This window comes from Patella vulgata, chromosome 4 (genome assembly GCF_932274485.2).
Source record: "Patella vulgata chromosome 4, xgPatVulg1.2, whole genome shotgun sequence".
Taxonomy (NCBI): domain Eukaryota; kingdom Metazoa; phylum Mollusca; class Gastropoda; family Patellidae; genus Patella; species Patella vulgata.
In genome coordinates, this window is record NC_065882.2 from 6,939,064 (window position 1) to 6,966,277 (window position 27,214).

Consider the following 27,214-nt stretch of genomic DNA (forward strand, 5'->3'; position numbering starts at 1 on the left):
CAAGGAGTTAAAACCCCTTTAATATGAGATCCCGTAAAGATTGGTTGAAACCGGTGTCAGTTTGTTGATGTGTGGGTTTGAAATAGATTTAAAATTTTCAATATGAGATCCCGCACAGATTGGTTGAAATTAGTGTTAGTTTGTTGATGTGGGTTTGAAATAGATTAAAAATTTTCAAGGAGTTAAAACCTCTTTAATATGAGATCCCGTAAAGATTGGTTGAAACCGGTGTTAGTTTGTTGATGTGGGTTTGAAATAGATTAAAAATTTTCAAGGAGTTAAAACCCCTTTAATATGAGATCCCGTAAAGATTGGTTGAAACCGGTGTCAGTTTGTTGATGTGTGGGTTTGAAATAGATTTAAAATTTTCAATATGAGATCCCGCACAGATTGGTTGAAATTAGTGTTAGTTTGTTGATGTGGGTTTGAAATAGATTAAAAATTTTCAAGGAGTTAAAACCTCTTTAATATGAGATCCCGTAAAGATTGGTTGAAACCGGTGTTAGTTTGTTGATGTGGGTTTGAAATAGATTAAAATTTTTCAAGGAGTTAAAACCCCTTTAATATGAGATCCCGTAAAGATTGGTTGAAACCGGTGTCAGTTTGTTGATGTGTGGGTTTGAAATAGATTAAACATTTTCAATATGAGATCCCGCACAGATTGGTTGAAACCGGTGTCAGTTTGTTGATGTGTGGGTTTGAAATAGATTAAACATTTTCAATATGAGATCCCGCACAGATTGGTTGAAACCGGTGTCAGTTTGTTGATGTGTGGGTTTGAAATAGATTTAAAATTTTCAATATGAGATCCCGCACAGATTGGTTGAAATTAGTGTTAGCTTGTTGATGTAGGTTTGAAATAAATTTAAAATTTCCAAGGGGTTAAAACCACTTTAAGATTGGTTGAAACCGGTGTTAGCTTGTTGATGTGGGTTGGAAATAAATTTAAAATGATCTAATATAGATGTTTAATGTGATAGTACAACACTGGACTATCTACTGTTGTAAAACTATTCGCCTTGTAATTTGGTTAAGTAGATGTTTTGGTCTAGTAGAACATCGTTCTAAACCCAGGATTATACCAGCGTGAGGTGGTTTATTATTAAGCTAATAGAATTTATCCGCTACTATCCAGAATGTCTGTTTTCCTAGGAAACACACAGTACGTGGTCTAATTTAGTTATTACCGTATTAATTTCAATTGTTAATGGAGATTTGAGTCAAATTGTCTATACGTGGTGACATTTTTCCGTTTTGTTATTTAATTTGAATAAAAAGAAGTTTGCATTCGGTACACGTTTTATATGGTGTGTGGTGGTGCTTTATGCTATGCCTGAGAGAGTGAGAGTGAGAGAGAGAGAGAGAGAGAGAGAGGGACCCCACGATTATCTGGCGAGAATTTTATACATCATCAGCCATAATGAATAGTTTTATATAATTTATAAAACCGTAGTTTACGCGTGAGTCTTCTACTGTGGCAAACCATTTCTGCTAAAACTGATCTTTTATACGAAGTTCTATTTGTGATAAAATTGATACATCAAAATCATTTTGATGATCCCATATATAGGAAAACCTCACGTTATTTAAAATTAATTTTATTTTAGCTGCCCAGTTTAAAGAACCACGTAGCAAATCATTATATAGAAGAGTATAAACAGTAGATAATAATGAATTATTTTCCTTCAATAATTTGAACCAATATCTTATTATTATTATTTGACGCTTAATTATAGCTGGAAACATTCCTAATTCGCCTAGCATAGCAGCGACAGGACAGTTTTGACCTACTTTTAAATGGTCAATTCTTGAATCAAGCTGTCAATATTTCTTTACTCGAGGCTTTTTGGTACCACTGAATAATATTTAGGAGATGGTGATTTCGACAAAAGGATTGTTCTTGTTATGGACAAGTTGATGAATTTGTAAATATTAGGATGGCATGTCGTCAGTTTGTTTAACTTAGAATACCAACTTTAATAAGGTGAATTGAATTCATGTTTGAAGGCATAAAGCCGGAATAAACTCTGTTCAGACCGTCATTAAATATTGAGGTTTATTGAATAAGGAGAGAGAGAGAAATGGGGTTTAACGTCCACTCGACACAAACTAGGTCATTTCGGGACTAACATATGGTTTAATTTTATTTCAATAATTCGCTTGCGCGTAGGGGTCTTTAGCAGTGGAAGGAAACCGGAGGACCCGAAGAAAACCCACGAGGTTGGACAGGCAACCCTACTCCGTGTCACGTACAACCGGGGATTCGAAATCATATTTAATAAGGATCAAGCTCATTAACACTCAACGTTAGGTTAGTACTAAATGATATAAGGCCACCTCAATTGTTTCCCAATCTTAACCCTATCCCTGAACCTAGCCCCAATGCTTACCCTAATGTGCCCTAACCCTATTTACATCTCAACGGCCTTGGCAATAATTGAGCTGACCTTAACAAACAGATTTAGCCCTGAACAGTCCTCACTATAACTGAGTGACAAGTTTTAAAAAAAGTATCGATTTTTGATTAATTAACGGATTAACAGCCTGCCGGCATTCCGGGAATGAACCGCCTTAGGTGTCTTAGATTACCCTTTGTTGCCGCCAAGGGCATTCGTGCGACGTGTTTGCACCTGGGTTAATCCTATTGAATCTAAGCCAGGGGATATAAAGACTTACCTTTTGTAGAAAGTAGGACGTTAAACCCTATTTCATTTCATTTTCTTTATTCATATCCGTATTGAAACAAAATTGAACGGAAGAAAATTTTGTTTCCCCGCAGCGAAGGTTTTCAAACAAGCTGTACTCTTCTTTATTTACCTTTGTAAATTAAAATATATATATATATATATATATATTTAAATTTGATAAGGTTCAATTCATTAAATCACAAAGACAGCCACCTAATCTGAAGCGTCTCCTAACCAAAGCAAAATTCAATTCATCTATCACAAGGACCGGCTTTTATGTATCTAAATGCCCGGATCTTCGATGTAAATGTTGCGACCATATTACGCCAAATAGCAAATATAATTTTCCTAAGTTTACATTTAGTGTCAACGACAATATGAATTGTGACACAAAAAATCTCATATATGTCTTGACTTGCAATGGGTGTCTAAATTTTTACATAGGGGAGACGTCCACGCATCTACGGGATAGAGTACGCAACCATCGACGGGATTGTAATATTGAAAATGGGCCCTTATTTGTAAATAGACATATTTTTAAATGTGCACAACACCTACAAGTAAAATTCCAAATTTTCCCTTTTTATAAAATGAAAGTCGATGACACCACGAAAAGGAAATTAATGGAAAACCATTTTATTAAAAAATATGTTCCTCGACTTAATAGTCAATAAGTAACAATTGGCCATTAGCTTCATTAATTTTCTTAAATCTATCCCATGATTATCTTAAACTCATTGTTCATAAATTGAACCCCATATACTACAGATTAACACATGTGTGTACATGTTTCTATTAGTTAACGATATACTATGTAACCATAGACAATGGTAACTATAGCCAATTAAAACCACAGTGTTACTATGTAAATATGTATAAATATACTATACTGTCCATCTTTATACAATTACATTATTTATGAATAGTCCCAAGACGGACGAAAAGTACTTTAAAATGTTAAAATGTTATTAAACCAGTGCTGAAATCAGTTTGTGTCGGCATACCTTTTTTTTTATCTTTTCATCATTTACCGTGAAACAAAGTAGTGCAGCTTTGCGGTTGTGCTAATAATTTTGGATATATATATATATATATATATATAGGTTGAGGAACAAAAATGGGGATGCTAGTGCAATAAGGTGAACAAGTGCCGTTGGTTTTAAATAATATCGTTTGATTTATTCAAATAAATCCATTTTTAGCCGAATATCTCAACAACTTTTTCATTTCTATCATTCTGATTCCTCTTATCACAGTACATGTCAATTATAGTCTTCTGGGTCGTATTCAAAGGTTTTCTTTAAGTTAAGTAAAAATACATAATGTTTCCACTAAACCAAGTGTCTTACCTTAAATCGGTATTCAAAGGCTCTATTTTGCATATACTTGGCTATATGTATATGAAAACTTAATAACTTGTTCATTTTTAATATTCTGATGTCAATTTTAGTGTTCTGTGGCCGGTTGTTCAAAGCCCCGTTAAATTTTAACAATGTTAACAGCTCGTTAACATGTAGTTAAGGGATCGTTATATATCTGTAACAGGGAGAGAAAGTCTGTTACTGGAAGCCCTGTGAACACTTAACACGTCGTTAACTTGCCATTATATTTAACGTATAGAAGGTGTTGGACTCCGTTATCGGTTTAACGATGACATTAGTCGACTGTTAGTCGAAGTATACTCTATAGAATACCAGTGTACTTTTCTATAGAATTCTATACATTTTCAAGGGGGGTTGGATGGCCGAATGGTTAGCACGTACGCGCTGTATCATAAGGCCTGCCATTGAGTCAACTGGCGTGGTTTCGAATCTTCGGTTGTACGTAACAAGGAGTACGGTCACCTGTCCAACCTCATGGGTTTTCTCCGGGTCCTCCGGTTTCCTCCCACTGCTAAAGACCCCTACGCACATGCGAATTATTGAAATAAAATTAAAAACCATATGTTAGTCCCGAAATGATCTAGTTTGTGTCGAGTGAACGTTAAACCCCGTCTCTCTCTCTCTTTCTCTGCATGTCCATTATACAGACCATCTCTTGATGCTTATAGACTTATTATATCACATTGTACATCCATAAATGACCAGGGGATCACGTGGTTAAGTGGGTAAGACGCTAGCTCGCTAGCCTGGAGGTCGGGTGTTCGATCCCTGCCGAGAAAGTTCATCCAGATTTTCCGGCGTGGTTCTCCCTTGTCAGTGATGCAGGACGGAGGGGCTGACAAGGAAAGCTGTCTAGTCGTTCAGATGGGACGAAAGACCGAGGTCCCGTGTACACATTGGCGTGCACGTAAAAGATCCTTTGGCAGTTGGAATTCGATATAAGAGTAGGCCGTAGTGCCGCTGTCCGGGCAAAATTTCCCTCATAGCACACTGTATGGCGTATGCCCGTCTTCATTAGCCCAGGTTAGGAGCAGAACAGTAGGACGTTAAACTCCATTTCATTTCATTTCATTTCATAAATGACCAGCCCAGATGTTATGTTATAATTGTATGATCAACTTTTGTTTAAACTGTATATTGTATCCTTGGTGGATGCAATGATACAATAAAATCTTATCTTGCAACATTCTAGAGAGTTGGGGGACGGTGGCTATACCATTTTCTATAGGATGCAATTCTATAGTATTCTGCAGAAGTTTTGGTGACCTGTAGTAAATAACGACCCAAAATATTCTACAGTCTTAGTAGTTCAAATCCTATAATTTTTCCTATAGATTTATGCTAAAATTTCTAAAGGAAAGTATTCTATAGTTTTCTTGATAGAGTTTTCTGTTGTAAATTCTACAGTTATCTTTTTGTCTTTAATCAAGTTTTGTGAACAGACTGCCCAGTTGTCCCACTTTATTCAGTTTCTTGTTAATGCTAACTTCTAAATATACTATTTTTGGCAGATTTTGTGAAATGGTACTTTTCCACCTTAATAAGTACGCGAAAACACTTTATCCCAACAGGGAAGATTTTCAAACAATTTTGTCTGAACTTGCCTTTTTAAATTAAAAAAAGGCATATATAAGCTAAAAACAAAATTACAGATTGCACGCCTGCAAAGTTGTGAAAAGAAAATGATGTTGTAGATGACGAGGTATCTAATGTCTGTTATTTTGAGCCAAAAACAAAATGGTGTTTACCTTTACACGTCCGATCCTATATTTTGGGGACCAATTAAACGTAAGCACAGGTAATTCTTTTTCTTCATTTATCTAATGATGATATAAAAAGATTAAAAACATCCGCGATTACAGGTGTGCTGTTTATCATAAACAGACGATATTTATATAAGTTAAAACGTCATCAAGACGTTCACAGAATTCCTTACATAATCATGAAGGTACGCATGTAGTTCCAGGAATATTACAAGAAAATTGAGTAATTTGGGGATTGACGACGACTTAATAATATGCCCCCCCCCCTTAAAATATTACCCTTTAAAGTGGCAGTATGTAACAGGGTGTAAATATAAATATAATATCCACCCTCCCCCTAAAAATATTACCCTTTAAAGTGGCAGTATGTAACAGGATGTAAGTATATATATCACATCCCCCCTCCCCCTCAAAATATTACCCTTTAAAGTGGAAGTATGTAACAGGATGTAAAGATATATATAACATCCCCCCTCCCCCTTTGAAGTGGCAGTATGTAACAGGATGTAAATATAAATATAACATCCCCCCTCCCCCTTTGAAGTGGCAGTATGTAACGGTATGTAAATATGGCAATAATGTAGCTTTGTTTTAGATACCTTGCTTATATCATACGAAGTCATGTAGGCAAAACGAGCATGGTGGGTGACGCGGGCTCATTTTCTAATAGATCCTGGATTCCAACCCGGTGTTGACCCAGACAGATCTATCCACGCGCAGAGAGAGAGAGAGAGAGAGAGAGAGAGAGAGAGAGAGTAGGTCATTTCGGGAATAGGTCATTTCGGGACTAACACATTGTTCAATTTTATTTCAATAATTCGCTTTCGCGCAGGGGTCTTTAGCAGTGGGAGAAAACCCACGAGGACGGACAGGCAACCCTACTCCTTGTCACTTACAAGCGGGAATCGAAATCCCGTTAAAGACTCAATTAAAGACCTTGTGATTTCACGCGGACGCGGTAAACATTCGGCCTCCCACCACCTCTGTTCGGGGGGAAAAAGTTTACCTTGTCAGTGGTGCAGGGCGGTAGTCTCCACCCCCCCCCCCACCAGAAGGTTTACCTTTTCAGTGGAAAGCCTGTTACGGAACAGGTATACCTGCCTTCATCGGCCCGATCGATCTATCCTCTCATGTTAAGATGACGTTATTTTTTCTAGTTTGAGTACTAATAGAAAACGACAATGGTATTTAAATTTATTCCACCACTAACCTTTGATCGTGTATTCTAAGTTTATTACCCACGTCTGTGTAGAATTGTTTTACTGGTTGAACCGGGGTATAAATGATCGGGCTTTTATGTGTACAGACCTCTCAAGGTACAACTGACGTATTTTAATGACATTTATATGATGAAATGACTGTAACAGTATTTACATAGGCTATAGATTACAAGCAATAAAACCTCTAGGGTCGGGTCTAAATCTTTTCAACTCAGTTGATATGATAGTAGGACTGGGTGATATGGCAATAGGTTTACTATACACGGTAAGTTTTTTTCCCAATATTTTCCTTTTTAATGCTTGCGTAGGGTCCGGTCTAAATCTGTGTTATGCTTAAGACCGCCAATAGTTGAAGGGTGGAGTGGGGTGAGTAGTTAACGCGTGCGCGTTACATAGTAAGGTCTGTCATTGAATCGATCAAATGGCGTGGTTTCGATTTGCTTCTTGTAGTTGATTCAATTGTCGACTGGATGATATGGCAATACTTTTACAATACTGTAAGTTTGTATTTCTTTTTATTTTAATATTTCCCTTGTATAAAATGAAATATACTTTTCTGTAATATGACTTACAGTTCAATGACCTACCTTTTAGGCTATGGGGGACATTTTGCCTCGGCAGTGGCGTTTTTTACGGGTTCTTTCCGTATACGCCAAGGTGCACTTGGTTAGAGCTCTGATTTCGCCTCCACACAGTACGCCGAATTAAAACTCGAAATTAGTACAAGACAAGGCCATTTGGAATTTGAGAGGATGACACGTGTATGAACCGTGACCATGTAAACCTGTTTAATATTCATTCATTCCATTTTAAAATATTCACTTATTAATGACCTTAGTATATTTAATTACTTTAATAGTGGTCATGCGCAGAGTACATTGAGTTTACTGCGGTCGAAGTCGTAAAAACCAGTACTCTTTCATCGGTACATGCGTAGTCTTCTTTAAGATTCTGCGCTGTTAAATGCACCGGATAACCCCGATTTGCTTACATCATAAAGTTACAGTTTTTCTACCTGTATGGCCGGATGTTTTTGGGATCTGTTTTATTACGCAAGGTTTAATGGTGGCATTGACATTTATAGTCAGGCTATATCTTAGCTCAAGATAATAAAATATTTGCGTCTAAAGTCTTAGGAAAAATTAAAAAACCTCACAGAAGTCTTTGTGCGTAGTAATTCTTAACGGAAGGTTTAGAATACGGTGTATTTACAATTACCATGGTGATGACAGCCATGGTATGTACCGAGTTTATAATCAGGGCTATATTTTAATTCAAAATAAAATATTCGCATATAAAATCATAGAAACTATTTAAAAAATTTACAGAAGTCTTTGTGCATAGTAATTCTTAAAGGAAGGATTGTGGAATACGGTGTATTTACAATTACCATGGTGATGACAGTCATGGCGGTCTTACTGATTGAGGGTGTTGATGGTATGTACCATTGGGTTTATAAGAATGTCAGCCTTATAACTTTATCACCGACAGTTTCATTTTTATAATGGTCTATGAATGTTATGTAAATATAATGACGACAAACTGTTCACAGAAATTATATTACCCTTTCCATAGTGTGAACAGGACTGTTCGATCGACCCTGTTTGACAGTAAGTACATTGCGTTCCCAGCATTGAAATCTTCTGAAACGCAAATAGAATTACTGTCCCATTTTGTGAGTAGGCCTTTTATAACGCTGCGTGATTTGCAAATTTCCGAAAATATTAATTTGTCAAACCAATATGTACTTAGATTGATTATTTAACATTTAAAAAAAAAACAACCCAAAAACCCACACAATCAGTACCAACGCTAAATAATCTCCCGGGTTGGATTCCATCAGATTCGAAACAGGCCCATCAATTTAGTTCACGGTAAATATAGATAGTACATAAGGAGCAATATAGATGGAATTTTCAATTCGTCATAACTTTGTAAATACTGAACGGAATTGAACCATTTTTGGTCTGATATTCCTGTTAGAGATTCAACTTTTGCAATCTGATTAAAACACAGATCGTTTTTATGGTTCAAAAGATCGTTTTACTTATCTTTACTACACTAGGATCTGGAAGAGTTGTTATCATTGACGTGTTCTGAATGGTGTGTGAGATTAACCAATGACACGGTATGTTACGGCGAACTTTAGGCGTGTTTTGCACGGAATTTTGGGTAATCCAATAGTAACATCAATGCTGATTGGTTAATCAAATGTCTGACGTCATAAGGTCAAAAACCGCTTGTACGATCTCTGACGCGTCCTTTTAGTACTACAACCGGTCAGATCTTTGGTCCTTAAGACAATATTGGTTCTTTGAAAAATTGTTGCTTCACTCTGTCTATAGAGTCAAATCACACGTACTTAAACATACATTATGCAAGAGCTAAATCTGCCTATTGCAAGTCTTTCTTTAGGCCTGAAGTGTTATCTAAATAATTTTAAATTTTACATTAATTAACTTATCCAGACCATAATCAACTCTCGATGGCATCGCTAGGCTGCGATGTTTATTGGATTAAGTTCCGATTTCCTGTTCGACTTCCATTCATAATTTAATCATGAAGTGGATAATCGAGACTGTTTTTATTTATCCTACCGACTTTAGTAATGATGATCGAGGCTAGGCCGAAAATTCAACCGCTAAAATCTCGGTTCATAGTGGATCAATTTGACTGAAATATTCAGCAAATTCACCTTACAGTATCTAGTTTTTAACTATTAGGGTGAGAACTGACATCTCTTTATCTAACCTCCCATAATGTATCTTTAATGAACGGGAATATATATTTATACATAAAAAAAACACTGATACACTGGAGAGGGGGTATATAGGCTTTTGCCTGTTCTCCAATCCAGTTTCTGTGAATAAATATTGTTTAGAAAAAAAAAACCTCTGTCTATTTATTTTCCTATGGTTGGTAGACCAAATAAGGTAACGTGTCTTCCTCTGGTCTTGTGAAATAAAGAGGTTTATTCCATATTTGGAATGGAAATTAATGTCAAGGCTATCTACGACGTGCAGAAATTAGGCGGTTATAAAAGAGGGTGTTGAGCGAGACTGGACAGGGCTCACCCAGATATTCCAAGCAGCTATTAATATTGAGAACGAGAAACCTCCAAAGCCATTGCAGCTTAACACTAAAATTGTTAGAACCATTTATTCTGCAGTGTTATTACGATCACGAAGAAAACAAACACAAGGAAAGAAGTTTGACAGTACTTCATAAACTCGCGGTCATGGCGTCCTTAAAGATGTATTATGTAAGAGCTAAATCTGCCTAATTTAGATCTTTCGTTTAGCCTCAAATGTTATATAAATAATTATATACATTTAATTGCACGCTAGGCCCATAATCAACTCTCTAGATCTACTTCGGATGGTTTTGATTTTCAACGGATTTAAATACGATTGGTAGCTAATGATTTTATTTAAAACTGGATAATCGAGACTTTATTTATTACCGTCACATCGCCAGGCCCATAATCAACTCTCTAGAACTCGGATGGTTTTGATTTTCAACAGATTTAAATGCGATTGGCTGCTAATGATTTTATTTAAAACTGGATAATCGAGACCTATTTCCTTTCTATTATCTATTTGGAAACTGTGGGATCACGTGGCTAAGTGGGTAATGCGCTGGCTCGCTAGCCTGGAGGTCGGGTGTTCGATCCATGCATTGGCCGAGAAAGTTCATCCAGATTTTCCGGCGTGGTTTACCCTTGTCAGTGATGCAGGACGGAGGGCCTGAAAAGGACAGCTGTCTAGTCGTTCGGATGGGACGAAAAATCGAGGTCCCGTGTACACATTGGCGTGCACGTAAAAAATTCCTGCCGCCCCTTGGCAGTTGTAATTCGATAAAGAATAGGTCGTAGCGTCGCTGCCCGGGCAAAATTTCCCTCATAGCACACTCTATGGCGTATGCACGTCTTCATTAGCCCAGTTTAGGAGCAGAACAGTAGGACGTTAAACCCAATTTCATTTCATTTCATTTATTTGGGAACTATTATAGCGAGAACTGCCAGGGTTACATAATGCTTCTTTAATAGATAGTCGTAAAAGATATTTTGAATGACCTTCATTTTACATGTTTACGAAACTCTCACAAACTTTTATTATTTTATTTTATTCAATTTAAAAAGATGTAAAGATGATAAAACTGGTTTTAAAACAACATAATTTATTAATCACACATTTGGTGTTATTAATCTCCGTGATGTAAAAAATTTCAAACAGGGTGTAAAATAGAATAATTTATTAATCACACATCTTGTATTTTCAATCCACGTAAACATTTAAAAGATAAAGTTTAACCTGTAGAAACAGGTGCTGGGTGTATAGAAATGTTTTGGGCTGATATAAAGTCAGCCAGAATATATATATAAGATACGGGGATATTTGCTTTTTAAATATATGTGTTTTAAATGATATGGCAAGAAGTTTGAATAAGATATAAGTGTTTTATTTTTTATGTGTTTTGTTCGTGGGTTTTGGTCTTATATAAAGCCAGTTAGAATATAAAATATAAGATACGACCATATTTGTTTTAAGACGTGATGAGTGAGACATGGATTTAAATATATACATTGTGTTTTAAATGATATCTCAATAAGTTTAAATAAGATGTAAGTGTTTTATTTTTTATTTGTTCGTAGGGTTTTCCACATTACTGAAGTTATGTTTGTATGAGAGAGAGAGAGAGGGTGGGGTCGAGAGAGAGAGAGAGAGAGAGAGAGAGGGTGGGGTCGAGAGAGAGGGTGGGGTCGAGAGAGAGAGAGAGAGAGAATTCCAACTGCCAAGGAATATTTTACGTGCACACCAATGTGTACACAAGACCTCGGATTTTCGGATTTTGTTCCATCCTATCGATTAGACGCTGTCAGGCACCATCCCTCACCACTGACAAGGGGAAACCACGCTGGAAAATCCCACGGAACCGTCTCGGCCAACATCGGGATCGAACCACGGCCCCTTGGTTACTGAGCCAGCACCTTACTCACTGAGCTATCGTGGACCCCGTTCAGAATATAACTCATGAGGTGACTTAACTAAAGGTAATTAGTCGAGAGAGAGAGAGAGAGAGAGAGAGAGAGAGCGGGTTAACGTCCACTCCACACAAACTAGGTCATTTCGGGTATAACACATGGTTCAATTTTATTTCAATAATTCGCTTGCGCGTAGGGATCTTTAGCAGTGGGAGGAAACCGGAGGACCCGGAGAAAACCCACGAGGTATGTTTGTAAGGCGCTGACTATCTTTCACCAACAGGTCTGAGGAAGCCACGGAGGTCAAGTGCGTAAAACGCTGGCTCGCTAGCCTGGAGGTCGTGGGTTCGATCCCGGTGTTGGCCGAAAAAGTTCATCGGGATTTTCCGGCCTGTTTTTCCCATGTCAGTGCTGCAGAACGGAGGGCCTGGCAAGGACAGTTTTCTAGTCTTTCGGAGGATCCGAAAACCGAGGTCCCGTGTACACATTGGCGTGCACGTGAAAGATCCCTTGGCAGTTGGAGTTCTATGTAAGAGAAGGGCATACTGCCGCTACCCGGGCAAAATTTCCCTCATAGCACACTTTATGCGCCTTATGCCCGTCTTCATTAGCCCTGTCGGAGCAGAACAGTCGGACGTTAAACCCCATTTCATTTCATTTCATTTCCAACAGGTCTGGTGTATGATTCCTGTGTTTGGCTAAGACAACTCCTCGGGATAGTCGAGCCCTTTTTCCCCATCGTCAGTGGTGCAAAACGGAAGAAAGGGGTCTAGTCTTTCGGATGGGACAAAACAATCCACGCGGTCCATGTAGACATTTAACAACACGCTCAAAATCCCCCGAAAGTTCGAAATGATATGTCGACTGTACGTGATGGTATCACGTATTCCGGAAACAAAAGACACACGCCTGTGTCACATACACACGACGCCTGTCAAGTCTATTTCCGGGAGAAAATGTCAGAGTAGAAATAAAATATGTAACTAGCGGCAGATATATAATTTTGTAACATGGACGGGAAATCTTCCTTTGTTCTTTTCGTTGAATAAGCAGATTGTTTTCCCTCTAGTAGATTGGGTGGAGCTTAACCGTGCAATAACTAGACATGTTCAATGTTATTGCACTCTTTTGCTGGTTTACACTAGTTTTAGTAGAAATCATATAGAGAAGTGGGTGGGGTTTCTGTGCAATAACAACAAGCATGTTGAGCAGGTGTCAATATTACAAGTCATTTATAGCATGCTACGTTCGTTAACAGGTTTAACCAGAGGCCATAGGCCTCTGGTTAAACCTGTTAACTCATGAAAGCCGTGCTATAAATATAACATATATGACTCCAGTACAAAGTGACACGACATGACTCGAATAGATATATTTACTAACACGTGTAATAGTAATCAGAAAGTTAATAAAAAACCTAACAACATATGTAATACTAATTTAATGAGTTACTGAAAAAATTAGAAATACATGTTGAATACATGTTGGATATGAATCAAGATCTTTTAGAACGCTAGAAGATTTCATATTACTGTATATCGTGCTCACTATTTAGAAACGAGATGTATTAGTATTCATTGTTAGTAATCGTTTAAAACACGGACAAACCAAGGTGTTGACTTTCTCGAGATAGGTCAGAAATGTTTTTAGAATATTGTGTATTCATTGTTAGCAGTCAAGTTGTTGAGCATTTGATAGGTCCAAAACGTTTTGTTTTGAATTTTTTAGAATGTGTGAAGTATTCGTTTAAAACACGGAGAAATCAAGTTGCTGTGCTTCTCGAGGTCCAAAACGTTTTTGGAATATTGTGTATTCATTGTTAGCGATCCTTTAAAACACGGAGAAATCAAGGTGTTGAGCGTTTGATAGGTCCAAAACGTTTTGTTTTGGCGTTTTCGAAATATGGTGTGTTTTTAGACTATGTGTTGTAATTTATTGATACAGCATTTCTTGGACAAAATGGAAGAGTAAGTAAATACAGAAATATTATTTATAGGGAAGCTATACTGGTAAAGAAATCTGTGTATTATATTATGGTATTTGCTAAAGAAATTAAATCGCTACATAAATATTTAGTAGAAGTTTTTTGATAATATTTACAAACAAATTAACAGAAATGGTTTCAGATTATCTCCTTAAAATAATTAGTACAATATTTTATTTTTCAACAAATACCATGCACGGGCGGATCTAATGGGAGCGGGCGCATCCGGCGCATGTCCCCCCCCCCCATATGGATCCTTGACTGTAAAAGTCCCCCATTCTAATTCATTATTTTAGAACCGGATTCTGGTCTCAGATCACTGGAAATGGCATTAAATCAACACTGATGTTGTAATCTTACTGGGAAAAGATGGGCTTCTGATATCTAATATTTAAGGCAAAATGATTACATTATAGTACACGAATCGTGTACCATTATGCGTTTCAGCACCATTTGCAACAAGGGACTCTAAGAACGAGGCTAGACATATATACCACAAGACATGTCAGACGGTGGCCGTATATTCTTAACTGGAGAGCATGTCGGTGTAGACTGGAATAACCAGACGCAAGAGATCGCCATTCGACTGAGACTTCTGGCGTATTTCGCTGAACATAACTGATTTGAAATTAGAGTAAAAACGGAAACGATTGAATGTAAATCAGTTTATATACATTCATATTACATTATTATATGCGTTGCGATCCATTTGTGTCCATTTCTAGGTCCTAAATATTAGCGATTTAGCTTCTTTAGGTAAAGTTGGTAGATACCGTTATTGGATTATAAAACTCGAGTTCAAGCCATGTGTGTGTGTGTGTGGGGGGGGGGGGGCGAGGGGTTGGATGGCCGAATGGTTAGCACGTGCGCGCTGTATGATAAAGTCTGTCATTGAGTCAACTGGCGGGGTTTCGAGTCCCCTGATGTACGTAACAAGGAGTACGGTCACCTGTCCAACCTCGTGGTTTTCTCCGGGTCCTCCGGTTTCCTCCCACTGCTAAAGACCCCTACGCGCACGCGAATTATTGAAATAAAAAATTGAACCATATGTTAGTTCCGAAATGACCTAGTTTGTATCGAGTGGACGTTAAACCCCCTCTCTCTCTCTCTCTCTCGCTCTCTCTCTCTCTCGCTCGCACGCACACAGACCTTGTTGTTTAATTGATGTCGAGTTTGAATCGGAACTAATCTAACGCGGATATGTTTGTTATATTTAATGTTGAAAGGTTCTCTTAACATAGTAGCCATCTTGAAAATGTGAATTAACCCCCTTAAACAGATGTCATGCCGGAAATACTAAGATAAGAAAATCTCGTAGTACATTATTCCCTATCTAGCAAGTCGATTACTGCTTCCTCGATTGATTCTTGATTCGACAGATAACATTGACCTGCTGTAATAGGGGAATTCATTCATTCATTTATTCGTTCATTCTTGATTCGACAGATAACTTTGACCTGATGTAATGTTGGAATTCATTCATTCATTCATTCTTGATTCGACAGGGGGGTCACGGTGGTTAAGTGGGTAAGACGCTGGCTCGCTAGCCTAGAGGTCGGGTGTCCGATCCCTGCATTGGCCGAGAAAGTTCGTCCAGATTTTCCGGCGTGGTTCTAGACAGCTGTCTAGTCGTTCGGATGGGACGAAACACCGAGGTCCGGTGTACACCTGGCGTGCACGTAAAAGATCCCTTGACAGTTGGAATTCGATATACGAGTAGGCCGTAGTGCCGCTATACTGGCAAAATTTCCCTCATAGCACACTGTATGGCGTATGCCTGTCTTCATTAGCCCAGTTCGGAGCAAAACAGTAGGACGTTAAACCCCATATCATTTCATTTCATTTGCTTCGACAGATAAAATTTGACCTGTTATAAAGGGGATATCTGTTTTCCCATCCTTCGTTCATTTATTTATTCATTTATTTATTCATTTATTTATTCATTTATTCGTGAATCAGGTTCGTAATCTAATAAATTCATGTATTCATTACTGTGGTTTATTAACATTATTAAGGTTGCTTTGATGTTGTAATACCTAAATTATAACTTTGCTTCTGTCATGTATTGAATCAGATAATGGTGTAAGCCATTGGTTTGTAAAATCATATTCTCAGAGCAATTTCTTCAATTATGTACACAGAGAACCATCCTCGGTATCCGCAGTGGTCTCATTCCGTTCTATGCCACTAACCACTGGGTTCATCAGTGGGGGAGACAACGTACTACTACTTCAGATTCAGACGCTTGGTTTCTACTTGTCAGTGGTGCAGGACGGAGGGCCTGACAAGGACATCTGTCTAGTCTTTCGTATGGGGCGAAAAACCGAGGTCCCGTGTATACATTGGTGTACACGTAAAAGATCCCCAGGCAGATGGAATTCGATATACGAGTAGACCGTAGTGCCGCTATCCTGGCAAAATTTCCCTCATAGCACAATGTATGGCGTATGCCCGTCTTCATTAGCCCAGTCGGAGCAGAACAGTAGGACGTTAAACTCCATTTCATTTCGTTTTCATTTCATTAACCAAGCGATGAACAATCTACACAATATTATATCAAAACAAATCACTTGAAATATGAGACGAGGCAATTGATTGGTTATATCGCCCCGCAAGTGATTTCAGGAAGTTATATTTAAAACTAAATGTTTTGTTAAGGGTGTTGAGATTGTTTTTCCTGAAACCTGATAGCTCATCATAGGGAGAGGCTTAATTGTAAACACAAAATATAATATCATAAAGTATTTTACCAATATGAATCAGAGTTGGTTTTCCGGTTTGTTTTATTTTCGTACTAATATCATTTTCATGTAAGTATGACAAAGAATGCATTATAAATCAATTATATAAATAGTAGAATAAAAGCCTAGCTATCCGCACTCTGTTGCTTTTAATTAGGAGACATTCATCTGACAAAATTACTTAATTAAAAGCCGGAGGTTGGTTGGCCGAATTGTTAACACACGTGCGTTGCATCATAAGGTCTGTCATTGAATTAAGAGGCGTGGATTCGATTCCCAACATGTACGTGATAAGAAGTAGGGTTGCCTGTCTAACCTCGTGGGTTTTCTCCGGGTCCTCTGGTTTCCTCCCACTGCTAAAGACCCCATTATTGAAATAAAACTGAACCCGAAATGACCTAGTTTGTGTCGAGTGGACGTTAACCCATCTCTCTATCTCTCTTTCTCTGGGGGGATCAGGTGGCTAAGTGGGTAAGGCGCTGGCTCGCTAGCCTGGAGGTCGGGTGTTCGATCCTTGCATTGGCCGAGAAAGTTCATCCAGATTTTCCGGCGTGGTTCCACCTTGTCAGTGATGCAGGACGGAGGGCCTGACAAGGACAGCTGTCTAGTCCTTCGGATGAGACGAAAAACCGAGGTCCCGTGTATATATTGGAATGCACGTAAAAGATTCCCTGGCAGTTGGAATTCGATATAAGAGTAGGCGATAGTGCCGCTGCCCGGGCAAAATTTCCCTCATAGCACACTGTATGGCGTATGCCCGTCTTCATTAGCCCAGGTTAGGAGCAGAACAGTAGGACGTTAAACCCCATTTCATTTCATTTCATTTCTCTTTCTCTGTCTGTCTTTCTCTCACTCTCTTTTAATTAAGAGACATTTATGGAAAACAGCTACTGATTTATTTAGGCGACGTTTTGAAGAAGTATTCTCTCAACGTTTTGAAGCTAATACAATATAACAAAACTTGAAGCAACATATATAGAGAAAATTACAACAACAAGGTTGAAACCATACGTGGCAACAACAAGATCAAAGGCCTATGACACAATGGGGTTATGATATACAAAAACAAGATAAAAGGGACTAATTAACTTCCTAGTGGAGCATTTAGACATTTTCCTGACCCGGAAGTACAAGCAGCTGGTTACAAACAGGGTTAAATCTATTTGTTAAGGCCAGCACAATTTTTGTCAAGGTCGTTGAGATGTAAATAAGATTAGGGCACGTTATTGTTGGCGAGATTGTAGGTAAGGTTTAGGGTAAACATTGGGGCTAGGTCCAGGTTTAGGCTTAGAGTTGGGATTAACGCTAGCCCTGTTTACATCTCATGACCTATAATGAAAAATTGACTAATCTTACAGTGTACCATATTTAAATTCCATTAAAACAGCCAAAATACCCGTCGGAATGAAATTCATATTTGGGGGGGGGGGGGGTAGTTAAGACGAGGGCAGTTGCCCTGCCCCACCCCCTCACCCACTAATAGCTCGATATATTCACATAGACTAGACTCACTTCAGGTGAAAACCTGTAAACAATAACATCCATTACCTTGTCACTTTGTCACCTTTACTTCTGACGGCCGCCATTATTTAACGGATATGACGTTTCCGACACGTCATTTCCATATAACAAAAGCATGTCCATAAAGATCATCTGCTGTACATCACACTAAGAGAATGGGCGGGGCTTTCGAAACCAGGGCCCTGTTTCTCGAAATCTGAACTAAAGATAAAAATCCAAATTTTAGTAGATACTTTAATTTTGATTGGCTAAGCACTAAAATCAATCTAATCTAATATTATCGAATCATATTACTAAAATTTGGATTTTATCTTAGTTAAAATTTCGTGAAACAAGCCCAAGCCTATCGCTAGGATTATAAGAAATGACGCGATTTGTTTGTTTTTCCAATGACGAGGATATCGTATGTCAAGCCATCTCTGTGGGGACCTTGATTGATATTAATTTATTTTTTACTAATTAAATAAATGGTTGAACTAGGAATCTAATCGCTGCTATCGATATCTTCTATTCATTAACTTTATATCAGCCGTATGTCTCATTAAATAGTCACGTGGTTTTACAACATTCGTGTTTTATTGCAGCTTAATGACAAGCCTATTCAGTTCAATTAACAACAGTCCGATATGTGCCTGGTACAAAACAGACAGTTCCGTTTTATTCATGGGCACATGATATAGTGACTTGCAAAGAAGGGCTGGTTATCATTAGTGAATTCTGGACTCATGGCGGATTGAAAAGTCAACTGCAGGAACGGGTTATCTTTCAGTGATGCAAGGGACGCTTATCTTTAGTAATTGAACACTATCTGATTTTCTAAAATACACCACCAAAAGTGTCATTAGGTGTTCATAAGAAGTGAGTATACCTCGCCCGTGCAGTGCACAATTCCTGATACGTTAGGAATTGGAATTTTAGCCGCCGTAGCTCAGTGAGTAAGACACTGACTCGCTTACTAGGTGGTCTCGGATTCGCGCCTGTAGAGAGTTTCTCTGGATTTTCCTGCGCGGTTTTCCCTGGTCAGCGGTGCAATACGGAGGGGTGTCTAGTGGTTCGCATGGGACGAAAAATTCATTCTACTGTGTACACATTGGTGTACACGTAAAGCACGCGTGACAGTTTGAACTCGAAACAAGAGTTGGTCGTAGCGCCGCTGACCAGGAAAAATTGCCCTCATGGCACACCGTAAGCCCGACTGCATTAGCTAAGTCGGAGCAGAACAGTAGGACGTTAAGCCCCATTTCATTTCATTTCTTCTTTTTGTGTTTTGCAGGTACAGTGGACCGAGCGAGCCCTGGGACCAAGACCTCAACGACACAATGTCTCCAGGAAATATAACAAACTTTAACATGACGATGAAAATCGACAAGGGCTTTGATGTTGTTTGTAGCAGCCCGGCAGTGGGCAACTCCACGGGATGCAATAAAGCAGCGCTTGGGATCAGTCTCTCGACGCCGATATTGATGCTGTCCACGGGTGTCTTGGGAAACATATTAGCGTTGCTGGTGCTCTACACATCCAAAAGAGAAATGAAGAAGACAATATTCTTCCCGCTACTTCTCGGATTAGCTTGGACTGATCTCATTGGACAACTCTGTACTGGGCCCATCGCCATCTTAACGTACGCAAATAATTTAAAGTGGGTCGGAGGAGATGAACTGTGTACGTATCATGGATTCGTCATGGTGTGGTTCGGACTCTTGACTCCGCTAATCGCCTGCAGTATGTCTCTGGAACGGTTTGTGGCTTTACGATTCTCTTATTTCTACGCCCGTGTTGCTACCAGAAGAATGGCTCAGTATTGTATCGTGGCGTGCTGGATCATCACCATGTTCATCTGCTCCTTCCCTTTGATGGGATTTGGTAGTTACGAGCACCAGTTCCCAGGATCCTGGTGTTTCTTGAACTTCCACCGAGAAAGTAATTTGGATACAGCTTATGCCAGTATATTCGCAATATTAAATATCCTCTTTATTGTGATCATGGTCGTGTGTAACGTGACGGTGGTGGTCACTCTCATCATCATGAGGAGAAGCCGCAAGATAATAAACTCCCCCTCCGTAGAAAGGAGGTACTCGGTGAAACCTAAATCGATTCTTCAGATGGAAATTGAGACCCAGATGGCTTGGTTTTTATGTGCAATAACCATAGTATTCACCACTTGTTGGTTACCTCTTAATGTAAGTATATTTGCATAGTTCGGGGGTTAGCGCGTTATATCATAAGGTCTGGCATTGAGTCAACTGGCGCGGTTTCGACCCCCCTGATCGTACGTGACAAGGAGTAGGGTCGCCTGTCCAACCTCGTGGGTTTTCTCCGGGTCCTCCGGTTTCCTCCTACTGCTAAAGACCCCTAACGCGCAAGCGAATTATTGAAATAAAATTGAAAACCATATCTTAGTCCCAAAATGACCTCGTTTAGGTCTAGTGGCCGTTAAACACCATCTCTCTCTTTCTCTCTCTCTCGCTCTCTCTCTCTCTCTCTCTCTCTCTCTCTCTTCTCATTTCAGTTGTTATCTATAAAGATAGCTATGTTTAATTAAGGTTTATGATATCAGTAATGGACTCTATTGTTAACGAGGAGCCAAGTAAAACAAGATGTACACGCATTAATGATAAATTATACTTTCGCGTGTCCATCAGTATAATAACATTAGTATACACAATAAATAAAAACATTAACGCCTCTACAACAATAATAGAATCCCATCAATTATCACATCATCGTGTAAAGCATCACTAATTGTCTTCAAATTGTCATAATCATTGACAAACCTTGAAATGAATATATCCCAGATATGTTTATTATACTTCTCGCCTAGGCGGTTGGATAGACGAATGGTTAGCGCGTGCGCGTTGGATCATAAGATCTGTCATTGAGTCAAGTGGCGTGGTTTCGATTACCCGGCTTTAGGTAACAAGGAGTAGGGTCGCCTGTCCAACCTCGTGGGTTTTCTCCGGGTCCTCTGCTAAAGACCCCTACGGGCAAGCCAATTATTGAAATAAAATTGAATCATATGTTCATCCAAAAATGACCTAGTGTGTGTCGAGTAGACGTTAAACCCCATTTCTCGTTCTCTCGTACGCCATTGAAAGCAGATCTCTCTCTCTCTCTCTCTCTCTCTCTCTCTCTCTTTTCCACTAATTGTTTTGAAATTGCAATGGCGAAACTTGAAGTAATAATAATAATAATGTATTTATCCAGCAACCGAGTTGCTAAAGAGCGCTATTTCCGTATGAAATATTTAAGAGAGAGAGAGAGAGAGAGAGATAGATAGATGGGGTCATTTGGGGACTAACACATGGTCCAATTTTTCATTTCTATAATTCGCTTGCGCGTAGGCTTCTTTAGCAGTGGAAGGAAATCGGAGGACCCGGAGAAAAACCATGAAGTTGGACAGGCGACCCTACTCCTTGTCACGTACAACTGAGGATTCGAAACCACGCCAGTTGACTCAATGACAGACCTTATGATACAGCATCATTCGGCCATCCAACCTCCCCTATTTAAAAGATGAACACTATAAACACGTTATAAACATTGAAGGAACGACGAGAATCAATGTCCGAATTGATACAATGAAACAAAACAAAACAGTTATGGTCAATAATGGGTATTCCCCAGATAAATCTAGTTTAATCTTCACGTTGTGTTTACAGTTATTGTCAATAATGGGTATTCCCCAGATAAATCTATTTCAATCTTCACGTTGTGTTTATAGTTATTGTATTAATCGTTTTGTTTTGTTCGGTTAGTTAATAAAAAAAAGAAATGGTTATAAATTGATCCGTGACAAGTATTCCCATTTGCTTTTATTATTTTATTGTCGTTTATTGCTGTTATTAATGACGGTTACTGTGTTTTAGTATACAATAAACAGTGATATCACTTAAAAATTATTACACAATCATTTCATTTGTAAACCTTTCTCTCTATGAGAGAGAGAGAGAGAGAGAGAGAGAGAGAGGGGAACCATGCCGGAAAATCCCAATGAGAGAGAGAGAGAGAGAGAGAGGGGAGGGGGGTTAAAGCCCACTCGACACAAACTAGGTCAATTTTATTTCTATAAATCGCTTGCGCGTAGGGGTCTTGAGCAGTGAGAGGAAACTGGATTTGAAAACCCACGAGTTTGAACAGGCGACCTTACTCCATGTCGCGTACAAACGGGAAATGGAAACCACGCCACTTGACTCAATGACAGACCTTATAATACCGCGTAAACCCGTTAATCATTCGGCCACCCAACCCACTCTATAGGACGGGGTTAGAGAGAAATGTGGTTTAACGTCTTACTTTTTTTATGCACCCACCGGGTTAATTAAGACAGATATACGCCGTGCATTGTGTTGTGGGAGATATTTTGCCCGGACAGCGCGCGCTGGCGCCTATGCTCATTTTGTATTCTAACTGACGAGGGTTATTTAACGTGCACACCAAGGTGTTCACATGACCTTGGTGTTCTTCCCATCCTAATGACTAGACACCACTGCACCACTTAAAATAGGAAACACACTGGAAAATCCTAAGGAACATTCAAGGCCAATATTGGCATTGAACCCTGAGACCTCTTGGTTAGTCAATCAGCGCTTTAGTCACTGAGCCACCATGGCGCCCGCTAGCCAGAAATCTATAATGTAATTATAATTAGTATTACATTGAATTGACCGAAATGGCAACAACTAGTAAGAGGAAACACGGGTGTTGGCGGAGATATTCCATTCCAGGAGGTGTTGGCGGAGATATTCCAGTAGGTCCGTGTGTTTGTCGTGAAATTCCAGCGGGTTGGGGTGTTGGCTAAGAAATTCCAGGAGGTCGGGGTGTTGGCGGAGATATTCCAGGTGGTCGGGGGTGTTGGCCGAGATATTCCAGTAGGTCCGTGTGTTTATCGTGAAATTCCAGCGGGTTGGTGTGTTGGCCGAAGTGTGGCCAGCTTTTAGAGAGGTGTTGGGTGGAAGTAAGAGGGGTGGGGATGGGGGTGTTCTGACTGCCATGAGAAGTGGTATCGAGTAATTCATAATATTTTTAATTAGAAAAATATATTTTTGAATAAAGGAAAAGAAATGAAATAGGGTTTAACGTCCTATTTTTCTGCTCCGAACTGGGCCAAGGGATCTTTTACGTGCACGCCAATGTATACACGGTTTTACGTCCCATCCGAGCGACTAGGCAGCTGTCCTTGTCAGGCCATCCGTCCTGCACCACTGACAAGGGGGAACCACACCGGAAAATCTGGATGAACTTTCTCGGCCAATGCAAGGATCAAACACCCGACCTCCATTCTAGCGAGCCAGCGTCTTACCCACTTAGCCACCGTGACCTCGATGAACTATTTTTGAATAAAGTTTCTTTTGTATTTTTCAGGTCCATATAATTATTAACCAAGTGACCGGGAAGACAGATCGGGCCAAGGATTTGATCAGTGTGCGATTAGCCAGTATAAACCAGATACTGGATCCCTGGTTATATATCTTGTTGAGGAAAGCCATGTTTATAAAAATACTAAAACGGCTTAAAGGATATATATTTTCACACAAGAGTAATTCGATAACCCAGAAATATTCTCACCACGCTGGATCGAAAACACAGCCCAGTAAAAACTTCGATAAGGACGTTATTGATCATCATCATCCATGCCTGTCGATAGCCAGCGTCGATTGTGATAGTACTGCCAAGTTAGTTCCCGTAGTAAACACGGTGAAGACGCCTGCTCCGAGTTCACCAGTGGATAAAAAACTTCCAGACGCGGGAAACGGTGATTCCGAAACAGACGTATTCCTCAAGAATGAAATTAAAGAAAATTCCAAAAATTTAAGTAAAAAATGCAGACGATCGTTCAATAGTTGCGAGGAAAAATCCAAGAGTAATTTCCCTTTAGTGCAAAGACTGAATAGTCTGCCGAACTGTTTGACAGCTGAGGATGTTGAAAAGGGTAAAACTCCAAACAGCCTCGATTCGAGTCGGCGATAAAGCGCATTGATTTGTGATTTTTTTTTTATGTTCGTCTCAGGTTTAATTTTGTTTTGCTTTTAATTTTGACGACGTCATTTCGACAAACTGTGACGTATAGACGTTGCGAGGATTCGTTGTTCTCTCTAATACTGTGATTCTATGTGTGTACCTGTAAACTTTTATCATTCATCATCATAACGATCTAACAGACTGGATAATCGACTCTAATACGTCAGACTCGGTGCTACGTGACCCCTTGTCTGTCTGATACACTGGATAATCGGCTCTAATTTGTCAGACTAGCTCCTACGTGACACCGGGTCATGACGTAGAACAGGCTTGTTAGATTGAAAAGCCGACTACCCAACACGTTGAACTCGCGCCTACACTACTCGTTTTTTTTACTTGTATATCAATCTGATTAAAACACAGGATTTCGTTTCGTTTTTATAGTTCAAAATTTCATTTTACTTGTCTTTACTACACTAGGATCTGGAAGAGTTGTTATCATTGACGTTTCTGAATGATGTGAGCTATTAGCCAGTGAAACGGTCTGTTACGGCGAGCTTTCGGCGTGTTTTGCACTGAACTGTGTGTAATCCTCTAGTAGCATCAATGCTGATTGATTAATCAAAAACCGCTCGTATGACCTCTTACGCGACCTATCGCTACAACAGGTCAGATCTTCCATGTAGTGTAGGCCATCGAAAGTATGTAAAAACGAAACGAAATATAGATCTGGGCCCTGTTTCACGAAATTTTAACTAAAGATAAAATCCAAATTTTAGTAGATACTTCAATTTTGATTGGCTAAGCACTAAAATCAATCTAATATTATCCAATCAAATTACTAAAATTTGGATTTTATCTTAGTTAAAATTTCGTGAAACAGGCCCCTGTATTGTAATCAGATAGCTTGTATATATACTACGAGTCAGAATGACACTATGATATTTTGAGGGTTTAGTTCAAATATTAGTATATATTAGCCGTTATCCATTGAAAAGACTGCATTCTATAACTGATTTTGTTGAATATTTCGTGAATAACGTCCTGTGTAATCTGTTGGTAGCCCAGATAATCTGGTCTTTGATTAGTCTCTGTCACCTAGAACCTCCTAGTCTTCAACGTCTGGGTCAGTTGTCAACATTTGACGAAATTTACTGGATAATCAACCACATGAAAAACAAACTCCAAGTTACGCATGGGCAATGGAACGTTTTGGCTAAAGTCAAGTAAGAGTTGCGCCCCGTCCCGGAATAAATCCCATAATTCGTGCATTATTACAAACAAACTTGAATCGTGACGACGAATTATGATTACTAAAAATGCATAGATATGGCCATTGAAAAGAGACATTTCACAATAAAAATTCAAGAGTGTCGAATATTGAACAAGCATTGTAAATAGATTTTTCTGAAATGGCAATTCTTAAATTAATTTCATGGGCGTCGACATTTTGTTTTAGGGCTAAGGCTAGATACCTCCCTTAGATTTTGTTCATGATAATGAAAAAGACCGGATAATCTAGCCGCAGACCTAGTTATTCTCCATGCAGACTAATTCGTAGAAATGTGTCTGAATGATAGAGACTATTCTTTGATATGTGATTGTACGCCATTGAAAGAGGGTGGGGGCTTATGGTTAGCTCGTGCGCGTTATATCATAAGGCCTGTCATTAAGTCAATTGACGTGGTTTGGATTCCCCGCTTGTACGTGACAAGGAGTAGAGTGGCCTGTCCAACCTCGTGGGTTTTTCCGGGTCCTCCAGTTTCCTCCCACTGCTAAAGACCCCTACGCGCGAGCGAATTATTTGAAATAAAATTGAAACATATGCTAGTCCCCAAATGACCTAGTTTGCATCGAGTGGACTTTAACCCCATTTCTTGTTCTCTCGTACGCCATTTCTCGCAGATCGTGCAGTATAGACCATTTTATCAAGTCCACTTCATTTAGAGCTGGATATCCAGTCTACAGTCCTGACCACGACATTTGGACGAGATTGACCAGTCTGCATATGTAAATTATCATTTATATAGACCCTGTTTTTATTCATCTAACGTCGCCATTTCAACATTTCTATATAAGTGGGTAAGACGCTGGCTCGCTAGCCTGGAAGTCGGGTGTTTGATCCCTACATTTGCCGAGAAAGTTCATCCAGATTTTCCGGCGTGGTTTCCCCTTGTCAGTGATGCAGAATCGAGGGCCTGACAAGGACAGCTGTCTAGTCGTTCGGATGGGACGAAAACCCGAGGTCCCGTGTACACATTGGCGTGCACGTAAAAGATCCCTTGGCAGTTGGAATTCGATATAAGAGTAGGCCGTAGCGCCGCTGCCCGGTCAAAATTTCCCTCATAGCACACTGTATGGCGTATGCCCATCTTCATTAGCCCAGGTTAGGAGCAGAACAGTAGGACGTTAAAACCCATTTCATTTCATTTCAACATTTCTATATATTTTTCATACAGCCGCTTAATATGTTAATATGTACTTATTCATTTTGATCGTGGTATATTTTGTAAATTATTTTTTTGTCTTGTTTATTATTATTTTTACAGTATAGTCCATTAATTGTGATCAAATCGTTTGAAAACCAATAAACGTTGGATAAAATTTTTTTTGAATTTTTATTTAGTAGTGTTTCAGTACCGCGGCTAATCTGACAAACGTCTTTTGCTACTGTAGAGGAGAGGGTGGGTGTCGAGTGGTGGGGGTGGATGGCCGAATGGTTAGCGCGTGCGCGCTGCATCATTAGGTTTGTCATTGACTTAACTGGCGTGGTTTCGATTCCCGATTGTACGTGACAAGGAGTAGTGTTGCCTGCCCAACCTCGTGGAGTTTTCCTCTGGTTTCCTCCCACTGCTAATGACCCCAACCCGCAAGCGAATTATTGAAATAAAATTGAACTATATATTAGTCCCGAAATGACCTAGTTTGTGTCGAGTGGACGGTAAACTCTCTCTCTCTCTCTCTCTCTCCTGTA

General features: G+C 39.2%; 1 protein-coding gene across 6 annotated transcripts in view; it reads left to right on the forward strand.

Moving 5' to 3' along the window:
• The window catches only part of LOC126819095 (prostaglandin E2 receptor EP4 subtype), an 83,635-nt gene extending 56,789 nt beyond the window's left edge, over positions 1–26,846 (forward strand). For 2 of the 6 annotated variants that reach the window (XM_050546942.1, XM_050546946.2), the window contains exons 2-3: positions 19,556–20,462; positions 23,644–26,846. In XM_050546942.1, coding sequence (XP_050402899.1) covers positions 19,556–20,462; positions 23,644–24,249 — 1,513 coding nt within the window. In that variant the 3' untranslated portion in view covers positions 24,250–26,846. Of the gene's footprint in view, positions 1–8,375; positions 8,490–11,575; positions 11,677–13,516; positions 14,004–18,854; positions 19,141–19,555; positions 20,463–23,643 lie in introns of those variants that run through there. The other 4 variants (XM_050546947.2, XM_050546943.1, XM_050546941.2 and 1 more) reach the window with 4 other exon arrangements.
• The last annotated feature ends 368 nt before the right edge of the window (positions 26,847–27,214 follow it).